General features: G+C 40.7%; 2 protein-coding genes across 2 annotated transcripts in view; one reads left to right on the plus strand and one right to left on the minus strand.

The window, feature by feature from the left end:
• Cbr-alp-1 overlaps positions 1-9,586 on the plus strand; it is a gene marked incomplete at both ends in the record, with an annotated part of 16,001 nt that extends 6,415 nt beyond the window's left edge. Inside the window, 13 exons of the mRNA XM_045236243.1 lie at positions 788-1,050; positions 1,487-1,787; positions 2,798-2,991; positions 3,213-3,405; positions 3,502-3,589; positions 3,611-4,341; positions 4,368-5,053; positions 6,336-6,654; positions 6,720-6,880; positions 7,552-7,699; positions 8,572-8,800; positions 8,857-9,072; positions 9,512-9,586. Coding sequence (XP_045091287.1) covers positions 788-1,050; positions 1,487-1,787; positions 2,798-2,991; positions 3,213-3,405; positions 3,502-3,589; positions 3,611-4,341; positions 4,368-5,053; positions 6,336-6,654; positions 6,720-6,880; positions 7,552-7,699; positions 8,572-8,800; positions 8,857-9,072; positions 9,512-9,586 — 3,604 coding nt within the window. The remainder of the gene's footprint in view (positions 1-787; positions 1,051-1,486; positions 1,788-2,797; positions 2,992-3,212; positions 3,406-3,501; positions 3,590-3,610; positions 4,342-4,367; positions 5,054-6,335; positions 6,655-6,719; positions 6,881-7,551; positions 7,700-8,571; positions 8,801-8,856; positions 9,073-9,511) is intronic.
• Positions 9,587-11,333: 1,747 nt separating this feature from the next.
• CBG24238 overlaps positions 11,334-15,184 on the minus strand; it is a gene marked incomplete at both ends in the record, with an annotated part of 7,732 nt that continues 3,881 nt past the window's right edge. The window contains 4 exons of the mRNA XM_002648111.1: positions 11,334-12,048; positions 13,473-13,676; positions 14,406-14,534; positions 14,737-14,944. Coding sequence (XP_002648157.1) covers positions 11,334-12,048; positions 13,473-13,676; positions 14,406-14,534; positions 14,737-14,944 — 1,256 coding nt within the window. The remainder of the gene's footprint in view (positions 12,049-13,472; positions 13,677-14,405; positions 14,535-14,736; positions 14,945-15,184) is intronic.

Here is a 15,184-nt window from a genome sequence, read left to right on the forward strand (position 1 = left end):
TAGTCCAAAATGGTCAGAATTTACCCTACAATAATCTGAAAAATGAATAGAAATGACTGTAAATTAACCCAAAATTAATCTTAATTAGCCCTGAAATAGTCTAGACTAACTGAAATTGGTAAGAAATAGCTCAAAATTGAAATATACCAATTTCAAAATTTTCAAATCAAAAATTCGAAATTCGTCATTTTAGACAGAAAATTTTGGCCAAAATTTGACCCGAAAAAAAACCATACCCCATTTTATATAATCCTTTTTTTTTAATGATCCGGTTAATCCACCCACACCCCATAATCTCCCCAATTTGATACATTATACATGGGGAAAAATTTTTTGATTACAAAAAATTTTTTTTTCGAAATCACCAGAATTATTTTCTGTTTCTTTGTGAATTGGAAGAAATCATAGCGGGGAAATAGGAAAAAAAAATTAGAATTCAACATTCGAAAGAAAGAGAGACGCAGAGAAGCGAGAACCACTGGTTGTCTGCGTCTCCTCTCTTTCGCCCTGTCTCAGCGGAAAGGCGCATATCTCAAAAACTACAGTAGCTATTTGAAAATTGTCAACTGCAAAATTGCTTAACATAAAATTTTACACATTTTTGTAGTTGAAAACTTTTTGATAGCTACCGTAGTTTTGGAGTTACGCGCCTTTGAAGTTTGCGCGTCTTCCTAAACGAGAGGTGGACGGTGGAGACGCAGAGAAATCAGGAACTCTCGTTTCTCTGCGTCTCTGTCTAATTTTCCATAAAAGTTTCAAAGTTTTAACCGATTTTCTCAATTTTCAGAGCCCGCGCCGCTGCGGGCCGTGCCGATGAGCCAGCCTATCTCCGAAGTGAGACACTTCGCTTGCTCAAAGAGCAAGAGCACGGAGCACCAACGACTCTGTCGAATCACCCAAATCCCAGTGGTCTTCCAGTATGTTTTATGTGCACTAGACCGATTCTGGGTGTCATGGCTCGTGCCGCCGGCAAGAATCTTCATGGGGACTGTCTGTCGTGTGCCACCTGTGGAAACTCACTGAGAAACGTTGGACATCACTTCATTGAGGGTGAGTTATAGGTTTTTAATTGTAGAAAAACATAAAACAAACATTATATTTGACATTCTGAAGTTGAGAGCTTCAAAATGAGCTCGAACACGACGAATTTTGCTTGAAATCGAATTTTTGACCTGCGCGTCGCGGTTGCGTCGCGGTTTTCCGAAATTGGGCTAGTATAGGCAAAATAGGGCTCATTTTGAAGTTCTAAACGCTAAAAATACAAATATCAAGTTTTCAGCTTCAAAACGAGCCCCATATTGTCTTTGCTAGCACGATTTTGAAAAAAAACCGCGACGCAACCGCGTCGCGTAGGTCAAAAACTCAAATTTGAGCAAAAGCAGCCATGTTTAGGCTCATTTTGAAGCTCTCAATCTAATAAATTCAAATTTTTCAACTTCAAATCGAAAAATCAAGTCTTGTCTATAGAAAATCTAAAAATTTTCAGACAAGTTCTACTGTGACATTCATGGAACCCAACGGAAAGCCGGCGGACGTCCGGGAATGGACCCAAACATTTTTGTGTTAGTTTCAGCTGAAAATTTCAGCTCGAAACCAATAATTTGTTCCAGCAAATCCTCACCAACTGCCGCTCAGCCTGTTCATGTCCAACAAGAGAGTCCGCGGGCCGCTTATCACCCTCAAATCAATCAATATGCCCGTCCAGTGTCTGTTTCACCAGTACCATCTGCCGGAGGGAAGACTATCACCACTCATTATCATACACCAAAAACACAGGGCATTTTGAGGTGAGCAATTTGGTTGAAAGTGACTTTTGAACTTCAAAGTTATGTATCTCAAAAACTACAAAAGCTAGAAAAAAGTTGTCAACTGATAAATTGCTCAGCATAAAATTTTAGTCATTTTTGTAGTTGACAACTCTTCTGTAGCTCTTTTAGTTTTTGAGATGTGCGCCTTTAAAGAGGGAGCGACGCCTCTCGCTCTGCCGGCCGCGAGGAGGCGCAGAGAAACGAGAGCGCTCTCGTTGTCTGCGTCTCTTCGGCAAACTTTAAATGCGCATAACTCGCTTCAACGGCAACCAGATTCAATGTAAATTGCGTAGTTTTGTAGGAAATTTTAAGAGCTTTCGAGTGATAAAAAATAAATTCGAAAAAATTTTTTTGGAATTTTCAAAAAAATTCAAAAACTCGTACCTCGGCACAAAATCGATCTAGAACACTAATCTTTTTTTGGGTTTTTTAAAAAATGTTCTCTATTGTTAGATTGATTTTAAATTCAAAATTAAATTTCCAGCACAGCAATTTGGCTGAAAATGAATGAAAATGATAGAGTCGCAGCATCACATTTAAAAATGTGCATTTATCTCAAAAACTACAAAGACTAGAAAAAAGTTGTCAACTGATAAATTGCTCAGCATAAAATTTTACTCATTTTTGTAGTTGACAACTCTTCTGTAGCTCTTTTAGTTTTTGAGATGTGCGCCTTTAAAGAGGGAGCGACGCCTCTCGCTCTGCCGGCCGCGAGGAGGCGCAGAGAAACGAGAGCGCTCTCGTTGTCTGCGTCTCTTCGGCAAACTTTAAAGGCGCATAACTCGCTTAAACGACAACCAAATTCGATGTGAATTGCAAAGTTTTATAGGAAATTTTTCGAGCTTTCGAGTGATATAAAATAGGTTTTAAAAATTCGAAAAAATTTTTTTTGGAATTTTCAAAAAAATTACAAAAACTCCTATTTCGGCCCAAAATTGTGCTAGAACATTCATCTTTTTTTGTGTTTTGTCTGAAATTTTTTTTTTCAGCCCAGCTCAACGCGGCGTGCCAAACGCGGCTTTCGGTGCGGACCTCTCAAAGACCGTAACCTATGGCGGGGGCGTGGGACCCGGCGGGACCCACTACGACCCAAATCGCCTGTCGCCGGCTCCATCTCAATTTTCTCAAGGCTCGAGACAAACGGCTCCGCCACCAGTGCCATCGAATCCGCCACCGTCTCATGGTTAGTCTACTTTTTGGGGTTTTTTGAATTTTTGAAAAAAAAATAATTTTTTTGAATTTGTTTTTGGGACATCTCTAAGTTTTTGGGTGATTTTGTTCGGGATTTTTTGTCGGTTTTTTGTCTAATTTCAAACAAAATTTGTCTTGTCCAAGTCTTGCCCAAAGCTTTGTCCTAAACTTGTCCTTGTCCTTGTCCATGTCCATTTGTCCTAAAATTTCCAGAAAATCCGTCTTCCCGAGTCCCAGACTCTGTTCGATCTGCAGTCTCCCCACGACGCACCGGAAAAGTGCCACGTCAATGGCCTCCACCACAGGCTCCGCCCACAAATCGATATTGGCAAATTGATCCGGCAGATGCGCTCAAGAAAGAGAAAGAGAAATTAAATTATGGAGAAGATCTAGCAGCACTAATTAAGTAAGTGGAGGCGGCGAAAGGGGCGGAGCCTAAAGGCGCTGAACCTAAAAAAGGGGCGGAGTCAAAACGAAAAGCCAGAAGGGCATCAAATATCAGTAAGGAGAAAGTCAAAGAGGCGTTTGAGGAGCATAGGAAGAGAAAAGAGGCAGAGCTTCGAGTAGATGTAAAGGGGGAGGATAAAGGGGCGGAGCCTAAAGGGGCGTAGCCTCCAAAAATAAAAAGTCAAATTCACTGGACCGTAATCCACAGCCCTGTACGCTCCCCGAGCCCCGCAAAAGTGACCTCCGAGCCCTCCGATGGAATTTTTAAGCCGATTCCAAAATATGCGACGCCGCCCCCAATTCAAATCTCCAAAACCGCGACACCAGTGCCTTTCCAAGCTCCGCCCCCTTCTCAAGCTCCGCCCATTCCACTTCCAAGGTCCCCGGAACTCTCCCCGGTTCGATCCTACATTGTTCGCAGCTCCGACGCTAATATAACCACATCCACGGAACTGCAAACTACAGTAACCCGATTCTCGGCGGCCCCGCCCACAAATTTGGCTCCGCCCACTGCTCAAGTACACGATCAGAGTACGTCTCCAATTCCATCGATTCGATTGCACAGGAAAAATGAGAAGATTACGGTACCTACAGTATCAGTGGAGGCGGCGACAAGTCCGATTAAGGTGAAGGAGGCCACTCCCACTCAAGCTCCACCCACTTTTGGTTTCTCGGAAAATCAGGCTCCGCCCACTTTTAGAAATCAGGCTCCGGCCGCTTTTAGGTCATCGGACGACCAGGCTCCGCCCACTTTCAAAATCGATCGTCCATACGAAGCTCCGCCCACTTCTCATGAGACCACGCCCCCTCGATCTGTTCAGCAAAGAGAACAGGCTTCGCCCACAAGATATGAGGCCCCGCCCACTTCTCATGATGTTCCGAAGTTTAAGGCCCAGCTCACTCGCTCAGCTCAGCATAAAGAGCAGGCTCCGCCTCTCCAGGCTCCGCCCCAAAAATTGAAACTCCGCCTCTCCAGGCTCCGCCCCAAAAATTCGAAGATCCGCCCACTTTCCAACCCAGGGAACAAACCCCGCCCCTTTTGGATCACACCGCCCTTATGGACCAAGTGGGCCGCCCATCAGAATACTCTTATAATCCAGGATCAATCAAAATTCACGAACCAACGGGACCACGACCACTTACAGTATCCCCAAAGCCATTTTTAAGCTCCGCCCACTATCACGAAACTCATGAAGCCCCGCCCACCCCTACAACTACAGTAAGAAGGGACCCTAAACATTTCAAAAAAGTGGATTTCTCGAAAACGAGTCCTACAGTAATCCCCAAAACGGAATGGAAGGATTCGGCGGATATAATTGATGAATCGGACATCTTAACAGAGGAAATTGACGATTGCTCATTGTTGAAAGCCGCGACTTATGATGGTGACGAGTCGGAAATGATTGATGACGTGGCAACTTTCGAAATCGAGGAAGAGGAAATTCTGGAGGTTTCTAGGCCATCGAAAATTCGAGTCGTTGGAAAATCGCAAGGAGGAGGAGAAGCTGAGCAATTGTGGAGACAACGAGCCATGGAACTTCTGGATGACGATGCGCAGACAGAGAGGGATCTTATGATAGTGGCAGCGCTTAATGAGAGACTACAAGGTAAAAGATACTGTTGATAGAAGCAATATTAGTCTAAAATTTGCAAAACGAAATTTAGAACATTTATGCAAGAAAAAAATGTTAATTCAAAAATTTTTATAGGTCTTATGGTTTTTGAGATATGCGGCTTTAAAACCCCCGAGTTTAAAGGAGCATAACTCAAAAACTACTGTAGCTAGAAAACTTTTGAAAATGTCAATTTGCGTAAAATTTAATTTCACACATTTTTATAACTGACAACTTTCTGATAGCTTTTATGGTTCGTGAGATATGTGTCTTCAAAGTTGAAAAGAGACGTAGAGAAACGAGAGTAGTCTCGCTTCTCTGCGTCTCCGCGCAGTCGACATAGGGAGGGGCGCCGACCCGCTTAGCTTTAAAGGCGCATATCTCAAAAACTAAAATAGCTATCAAAAAGATGTCAACTGCAAAATTGCTCAGCATAAAATTTCACATATTTTTATAGTTAACAAAAATGTTCTAGTTTTTTTAGTTTGCGAGATATGCGCCTTTATATTTTTAGACTTGAGAAGAGGCGCAGAGAAGAGAGACTGTCTAGGATGTCTGCGTCTCTTGTATTTTTGGTGAAAAGAGCGTCATTAATCAAATAATTTGATTGATATAAATTCGAAATTTCGCTGAAATTTGTAAAAAACCAAAATTTGGAAATTCCAAAAATTCCAAAAAAACTATTTTTTAAAATTTTTCGAAAAACTCCTATAGTTCATGTTTTTCTTATTTTCTCCAGAATTTTTAGCAATTATTATTTATCACTATTACAGTATAACTATTGCATTTTGCAAAATTTTCGAAAAAGTGATTGTCTCGCGTCTCTGCGCCTCTTCCTCTCTCTCCTGTGTCGCCGCGTCTCTAGCGCACCTTTCACTTTAAAGGCGCATATCTACACAACTACAGTACCCTGCAGAAAATTGATTACTGCAAAAATGTGTAAAATTACATTTTCAACTTTTTCGTAGTAGACAACTTTTTTATAGCTACTGTAGTTTTTGACTTATGGGCTTTTAAACTTTTCAGAAGCGCACCCTCTTGTAGTCAGAGCCTAAAACGTTTAAAGGCGCATATCTCAAAAACTACGGTAACTAGTCAAAATTTGTTAAATGCAAAAGTATGTAAAATTAAAATTTAAACATTTTCATAGTTGACACTTTTTTGGTAGCTACTCTAGTTTTTGAGATATGCGCCTTTAAAGTTGCCTAGCTCGATTCTCCCGATTTTGAGCTCATTTTAATGCGCCAAAATTGTATCATTCAAATTTAAAAACTAGGTCTTCGAGAAATGGAAGACGACGATCGAGTTCGTGCCATCGAGTGCATTGCTCGCCATCAAAGTGAGCTGGAACAAACCCAAACTCAGCTGAGCACTCTTCTAGAGTCCGCAATTGTATATTTACAAAATCTCCGGCCCGTGGAGGACACCCCAGAGCCAAGCATCGCTGGTGACCGTGTAGCTGAGCTCCGGAAGAAGGTTCTAGACGATTTGGAGCAATTACCGATCCTCGGACAGGCTCCGCCCCCTCCGGAGCGCAAGGTTTTCCCTTTTGAATCTTATCAACCGGATAGAGAGGGGGCTGTGGAGACGCAGAGGTAAGAAAAATAATTTATGTTGGTCCATGTTCTACGTTTCTATATGTCTACTAACTTCTGTTTAGTTTGCACGATGTCCTTGATGAGTTCTATTCGATTCGAAAACCTTCGGGACGCTCAGATTCTTCGGCGGAAGACTCGAGAAACTTCTTAGCTGCCCGCCTTGGCCAGGTGATGATCAGTGATAAGAATGGTGTTGGAGATAATGGAAATGGAAATTTACAAGGTGTGGCTTTTTTAATTGCTTTGAAATTACTAAATTTCATGTTTTTAATGCCTAATTTAGTGTTAAAACCATAGCTTCAGAAACCGGTTTTTATCTCAAAATCTAGATAAGATAGCAGAAAATTGTCAACTGACAAATTGCTCAGCATAAAATTTCACACATTTTTGTAGTTTTTAGTTTCTCTCTAGCTACTGTAGTTCTCGAGATATGCGCCTTTAAAGTTGAACGCCAAGGGAGGATACGCCGACGACGAGAGCAGTCTCGTTTCTCTGCGTCTCCCCTCATCCTCTCGGCCAGGAAGGCGCGTCAACTTCAAAGACGCATATCTCGAGAACTACTGTAGCTAGAAGGAAACTTTAAACAACAAAAATGAGTAAAATTTTAAGCTGAGCAATTTCGCAGTTGACAGTTTTTTGATAGATTTTTTAGATTATATATTGAGTTTGTGTAAGTGATTTTTACTAATCTAGTTTATTAGCCTAGCATGTGCGCTCCATTAAACAATTTGAATTTTTTAGTCCAATGGCGATAGGGGACAACGAATGGAGAGCAAAAAAAAGAGAAGAAATTTGATAATTTAGGATTTTCTAATGTGTTTTTTGAATAAATTTGTTTAATGGAGCGCTCTTTCAAACTAGGAGAAAAATTTCAAATTTCGCGCCAAAATTCAGGCTCCTCCTACACGAAGACTAGTTTCGAGCGCACGACGACTAATGGGGATGCTCCGCAAGCCGGACATTTGACCACAACAACCACCACAACTCAGCAGCAAAATGGAGGACGTGTACCGTATTGTGAGGCATGCAAGAATCAGATTCGGTAAGGTTTTTTATTTTGAAAATATCTCGAAAACTGAAAGAGCTAGATAAAAGTTGTCAACTGAGAAAATATGTGAAATTTTATGCTGAGCAATTTTGTAGTCGACAACTTTTTGATAGCTATTTTAGTTTTTGAGATATGCGCCTCTAAAGTTTTGGCAAAGGGAGACGCAGAGAAGATAGCGCGCTCTCGCTTCTCTGCGTCTCCTCGTCGACGAGGGAAGAGTCGCCGCTCTCTTAGTTTAAAGGCTTATATCTCATAAACTACAGTAGCTATCGAAAAAGTGTAAACTGCAAAAATGTGTGAAATTTTATGCTGAGCAATTTAGCAATTGGCACCTTTTTTGTAGCTTTCTTAGTTTTTGAGATACGCGCCTCCAAAGTTTGCTAGCTTAAAAAACAGCAAATACTCGATTAACTTCTTCATTCTCACGAATTTTTCAAGAATTTTGTCTCATTTTGAAGCTGAAAATGTGCTGAACTCAAATTTTCAAATTTTTGTGAAACATCCGCCTTGATGCTGCCTGTGGAGACGCAGAAAAGCTAGAGCGATCTCGTTTCTCTGCGTCTCTTAGCGGCCGACAAGGGGAGGGGCGCCGCGCTGCGTAGTCGTTGATTCGCTTAACTTTAAAGACACATAACTCCAAAACTACGGTAGCTATCAAAAAGTTGTAAACTACAAAAATGTACTAAGTTTTATGCTAAGCAATTTTGTTGTTGACAGCTTTCTGCTAGCTTTACTAGTTTTTGAGATACCCGGCTGCAAAGTTTGCTAGCTTAAAAATCATTCAACCTTCTTCATTCTCAAGCGTTTTTCAAGAATTTTAGCTCATTTTAAAGCTCAAAATGTGCCAAATCCATTTCATTTTCCAGATTCAAATTCAACAAATTCAGCGGCGCGTTCGTCCTGGCCGCCGGAAAGTCTTGGTGCCCGGAGCACTTTGTCTGTGCCAACTCGTCGTGCCGTCGCCGTCTTCTGGAGTGTGGATTCGTGGAGGAAGATGGTCAGAAGTTCTGTGAATCTTGTTTCGAGCAGCACATTGCTCCAAAATGCTCCAAATGCTCGAAATCCATCATTTCTGATTGTTTGAATGCTCTTCAGGTGGGGGTTTTGTGACTTTTGGCTCCCAAAATGGCTCAAAAACTCGAATTTTTCAGAAAAAATGGCATCCGACCTGTTTCACGTGTGCCCACTGTCAAAAACCGTTCGGCAACAGTGCATTCTATTTGGAGGCGGGGCTACCGTACTGCGAGCAAGACTGGAACGCGCTGTTCACCACGAAGTGCGTCAGTTGCCGCTATCCGATTGAGGCCGGCGATCGATGGGTCGAGGCGCTGGGAAATGCGTTCCATTCGAATTGTTTTACCTGTGCGGTAGGTTTTTTGAGGGGATTACTGTATTTTTGGGGTTTTGGGGGTCCGAATGAGCTAAAGATTGGCGAAATTGGATAAGCGGGAGGGGAGTTATGAGGGAAATAAGGAAAATTTAGGTATACTTCTTGGAAATTCGATTTTGAAAACTTAAATTTGAGATTTTAGTTTGAAATTTCGATTTTCAGATTTTTCATGTTATGAGCTTTAAAATAAGCCTAAGTTTACAAAAATTGGTCAATTTGAAAAAAAGTTAAAGATTTTTGAAAAAAAAATCCAAAAACATTTTTTTTTGGAATTTCAAAATTTTCAAAATCCCATAAAATATTTTCTAGTTGTTCAATTTTGACAAATTTAGGTTCATTTTGAAGCCCTCGAAATTTCAAATCAAATTTTCTATGTGTCTGTCTGTCCAGATGTCCACACCTTTCATTATTTTCAGCGCTGCAATATCAACCTCGAGGGCGAGAGCTTCTTCGCCAAAAATGGCCAACCATTCTGCCGAAATCACGCCTAGAGACCTAATTTTTTTCGAAAATCGATTATCGATTTTTCCATGTCTTCACCTATTTTGAGCCCCTTCAAAACAACCAATCCCCCTGCTATTTTTTTTTGTAATTCCTAATTTTTCAAAAAATTTCAGTTATTTTTCCCAATTTTCTCTAAAAATATGACTTAAAATACAGAGATTTTATATTTTTCATTATTTTTTGTCACAATTTTCATTATTCAATAAATTTGTTTATCTTTTAAATTCCGATTTCTCCAAAAAAAATTTTTTTTCAAAAATAAAACTCATCATCCTCATCTCAGGAATGAACATGTCTTGAAAAGACTACGAAATTTGAATTCAGTACGTTGAGAGCTTCAAAATGAGCCCAAACACGACTAGGCTCCGCCCATTTTGAATTTTCGCCGAGACACGCGACGCACGACCGCAACGCGTCGGAAAAATGAAAGTGGGCGGAGCCTAGTCGTGTTCGGGCTCATTTTGGAGCTCTCGACAAGCTCTATTCGAATTCATTAAACATTTCCAGAACAGAGTGCTATCACAAATAATACAGTAGTCCGAGATTTTTTCACTTGTTCGATATTTTGTGATTTTCAATTTTTTTTAAACTTAAAAGCTATTTTTTGTGTTTTTGCTGTTTTTCACTGTTTATAGCTCATCATGAGCTTCAAAATGAGAATTACACAATGGTATTTTGAGGATCTTTAATTTTCAGGCAAAAAAAGTGATTTTTCTGGAAATTGGGGATAAATTTTCGTTCATAAATAACTTGTAATTAAGTCTGAGCAATTTATTCGGGGAAAAAAAAATTCAAAAAGAAGGAAACTCGGTAGTGAGAAAAAACACGAAAAATTGCAAAAAAAAATTGGGTAATTAACAAACTAATTAGGCCTAATTAAAGAGGAGAGAGGATCAATTAGGAGAGAGAAAGAAATGCCGAAAAATGGGGGGAAAACACTGTTTTTTTTGCAAAAATCAGAAAAATTGGAGGAAAAAGATTTAATTGCCCAATTAACGCAAATTAGGACTAATCAGGGGGCAGAGAAACAAGCAATTAAGACCAAAAATTGGTAGAGAGAAGGGGGAAATTAAGATAAGCCAAAAAATGCAAAATTTCAAAAAATCGATAATTAGCCCAAATTCCTTAATTGCCCAATTAGTGATGAACATTCCCATTTTGATGGTGGATACCGTAGCCATTGACCTGTTGAATTGGCGATTCGGGTGGTGGCGGTGGAATGCTAAAAGTTTAGACGTCTGGAAAACTAATTAGGGGTTGTTTAATTGGTTAATTGGGGGGGGGCACTAATTGCTGTGGTAATTAGTGGTAATTAGTCTAATTTTTTAAAAAAATATTTTTCAGATTCTTGGAAAATATTCCCTATCCCTAATTATAGCTAATTAATTCCAATTTTTTTTGGCAAAGATTCCAGATTTTTTATTTTTTTTCCAGTTTGAAAAATGGGGGAATAAAGATTCATTGATCATTGATCCAAAAAATGCTAAAAATCACAATTAATTGGTCCAATCAGCGCTAATTAGGCGGGAGAGGGGGGGGGTAATTAAGGCTTTATTACAATAAAAATTCTCTACCGGTATAATTATAGCATATGGGAGGGATAGAAGAAAAAATGCGGGAAAATAAATTTTTTAATTGGCGAAAAAAGTTAATTGGCCAATTAAAAAAAATTTTAAAATTTCCAATTTTTTTGTTGGATTTTTCTAAAACTGACCAATGAAAAAAATTGTTCATTCAATAAAACAAAAATTGCCACGTGGCACCAATCAGGGGTACTGTACCTGTCGCCCAGCAGCCCAGGGCAATGGGTACAATGAAAAAGGGGGCGTGGCTTTGACAGAAGTCTAGAATCTTATCGAAATCGTCAATTTCGTTATTTTTTCGAATTTGACGTCTTCTGGATTTTTCAGATTTTCCAGATGACGTCGTCTTAGAATTCTGAAGACGTGAAGGGGGCGGGGTGTAGGGGGCGTGGTTTATCAGGGATGGTTCTGGGGTCACAAAAGATATCGATTGATTTGACGTCTTCTGAATCCCTCCAGAATTCATCGTCGTTCGACGTAGAATCGTCTGGCCCGTCTTCTGATTCTGATAAGGATTTCCAAGGTTATTCAGCGCATACGAGTGCAAATAGCGATAATTTGATGTTGGCCGCCGAAAATCGACGTCTTCTGAATCCCCGACGTCTTCTGAAGCCCCAAAATCTGACGTCTCAAATTCCGATGGTTCAGTGGCTGAAGGCGTCATTGGTTGCCACGTCATCTTCAGATGTCCTCCATTTGACGTCTCCAGAGGCAGCGTGGTGGTGGGTGGAGTCTGTGGAGACGTGGAGAAGAATCCAGATGACGTCACTGACGGCGGTGGTGACGACGACGACGACGGCGTCTTCTGATTCGGATTCTGATGAGCAATCAGCGATTGAGCAGTGTGTCGTGGCGACGACCGCACGCTAGAATTTTCAGATTTTCAGATTTTCAGAAATTTCTCGAATTTCAGATAGGGTGAGAGGAACAGAGGAAAATTGAAAAAATTGATTTCTTTTTTGGAATTTTTCAGAAAAATTTCCAGAAATTTTTTTCAATTTCTAGACTAATTTTGGCTGGAAAATTTCGATTTTTCAGGTCTAAATTCATTCAAAAACACGAATGAGGCCGATTCTGAGCAAAAAACTAGGATGAAAATGGTAATTTTTGTTCACACGGTTCTAAAATGTCGTGGTTGTGAAACGACTCGGTTCTAAGATGTCGCAGTTACAAAAAGCCGCTGTTCTAAAATGTCAGAGTTCTAAAACATCACGGTTTCGAAACGCATCGGTTCTGATTTGTCGCGGTTCTGAAACGTCGCGGTTCCAAATCGTCAGAGTTCTGTAACGTCGCGGTTATGAAACGTTTCGGTTCTATAACCTGCCGTTGTTCTCAAATGTCGTGGTTCTAAAACGTCATGATTCTGAAACTTCATAGTTCTAAACCGTCCGGTTATATAAAGTCGCGATTCCAAAATTTCTTGGTTCTCAAAAGTCGCAGTTCTGAAACGTCTCGGTTCTAAAATGTCATACTTCTGAAACACCGTGGTTCTAAAATGTCTTGGTTCTGAAATGTCTTGGTTCTAAAACGTGGTGGTTTTAAAACGTCGAGGTTCTAAGACGTCACGGTTCTAAAATGTCACGGTTCTAGAACATCGCAGTTCTAATACGACACAGTTCAAAAACGTCACAGTTCTAAAACGTCATAGCTCTGAAACGTCTCGGTTCTAAAATGTCTCGGTTCTAAAACGTCGTGGTTCTAAAATGTCGCAGTTCTATAACATCGCAGATCTAAAATGTCGTGGTTCTGAAAAGTAAGGGTTCTAAAACGTCACAGTTCTAAAACGTCGCAGTTCTTAAACGTCATAGTTCTGAAACGTCTCGGTTCTAAAATGTCGCGGTTCTAAAACGTCGTGGTTCTAAAATGTCGCAGTTCTATAACATCGCAGATCTAAAATGTCGTGGTTCTGAAAAGTAAGGGTTCTAAAATGTCGTGGTTTTAAAATGACACGGTTCTGAAACGTCACAGTTCTAAAACGTCGCAGTTCGAAAATTTCGCAAAATTCCGATTTTCGCACATCTATCGGCAAAGTTATAGCACGAAAAATCACAAAAGCTACAAGAAAAAATGCATGCACGGAAAAATTCATGAGAAATTGTAATTTCTGGAATCTTTACCAAAAAAGATGGCCTAACTTTCGGCATTTCTAGGCCACGATGGCCTAACTTTCTTGAAAATGAGATTTCTAGGCCAGAATTCGAATTCTGGCCTAAATTTGCGGCGTTCTAGGTAATTTTTGAGGTTAAAATTATCGATTTTTTGGTTATCACACAAAATGTGTCGCCCTTACCTTCTCGCCGGCGACACCGAGCCTCTTCCAGACGCGCGATGATCCAGTAGGCCCATATATTTGGCGGCACGTGATAGGAGATATCCACTGAGTACGGTAGCCGTGAGCGATTTCAGCCATGTTGGCGTCTTCGTTGGGAATAGGGCTTTGATGAGGACCGCAGCCAGGAGACTTCCGAAATTGAACAGTGTGGACGAGAGGACGCTGGAAGAGAAACATTTAGGGGGAATTCTAGGCCATAGGGAATTGATGGTGACCTAACTTTCTGAAAAATGTGGTTTCTAGGGCCATGGTGGCCTAACTTTTGCAAGTAGAAGTTTTCTAGACCACCATGCTAAATGACCTAGAAATGACCCTAGCGTGTGTTTAACCTGTTTTAATATGGCGGCCTAACTTTTTCAAACGTGGAATTTCTAGGCCACCAACGGGTTTTCGCACAGAAGTGACTAGAAACAGTCCTGTGGTGTTTTCTAGGCCATTTTAGCATGATGGCCTATCTTTTGCAAGTTGGAGTTTTCTAGGCCACCATGCTAAATGGCCTAGAAATGACCTAAAACGCATCTTGTGGGTTTTCTAGGCCATTTTAGCATGATGGCCTAACTTTTGCAAGTTGGAGTTTTCTAGGCCACCATGTTAAATGGCCTAGAAATGACCTAAAACGCATCTTGTGGGTTTTCTAGGCCATTTTAGCATGATGGCCTAACTTTTGCAAGTTGGAGTTTTCTAGGCCACCATGCTAAATGGCCTAGAAATGACCTAAAACGCATCTTGTGGGTTTTCTAGGCCATTTTAGCATGATGGCCTAACTTTTGCAAGTTGGGGTTTTCTAGGCCACCAACTTTTTTCAGCTTTTTAGGCCATCAAAACGCCAAAAATCCGAGATTTTTAGGCTATTTTTGAGTGGTGGCCTAGCTTTTTCTAGGCCATCTATACCTGAATTCCACTCGTTCCCACGGATTGACACGATGCAGATGTCTTCTGAAATACACGTAGAAGCCGAGTCCCACGTTCGCATTGAACAGAATCGTATTGCTCACCGCCAGATCCCCAGTTGGGAAGATGCTGCAAAATTCAAAAGGGGGTTACTGTAGAAAACCTGCACATCAAACTATTTTTGGCCTTTTTCAGGCTTAAAATATCTTGAAATAGCCTAATTTCAATGAAAATCAGCTCAAAATGACCCATTTTTGGCTCAAAATCGCTCGTTTTCGCCCATTTTCTCCTGTTTTCTGTAGATCTGTGTGTCCGGATGTCCACTACTCACCTGGAAATGATATTCGGACTGAACAAGTGAACAGTGTAGAGTGTGTGCGAGACGGCACCGGACGCCGGGAGATAGTGTGAGAGCAAAGATCGTGACGTCAGTGGGGGAAACCATTTTGACCAATCGATGCCGAAAACGCCTCCAGATCCAGATGACGTGGCGCCAGAAGACGTTGAGCTGATGCCACGTGGCACAGAATTGGTACTTCCTGAAAATTGGGTCATTTTAGGTTGATTTTGAGCTTAAAATGACCTAGAAACCTCTTTTTTTTTGATTAGGGCATAGATGGCCTAGAAATCCAAAAAAAAAAGCTAGGCCACGCAATTCTAAATGGCCAAGAAAATACCCTAGGAACTATTTCTAGGCGAAAAATCGCCATTTTAACATGGTGGCCTAACTTTTGCAATTTGGAATTTCCTAGGCCATCATGGTAAAATGGCTTAAAAAC

The sequence above is a fragment of the Caenorhabditis briggsae genome (genome assembly GCF_000004555.2).
Source record: "Caenorhabditis briggsae complete genome, chrIV, whole genome shotgun sequence".
Lineage (NCBI taxonomy): Eukaryota > Metazoa > Nematoda > Chromadorea > Rhabditida > Rhabditidae > Caenorhabditis > Caenorhabditis briggsae.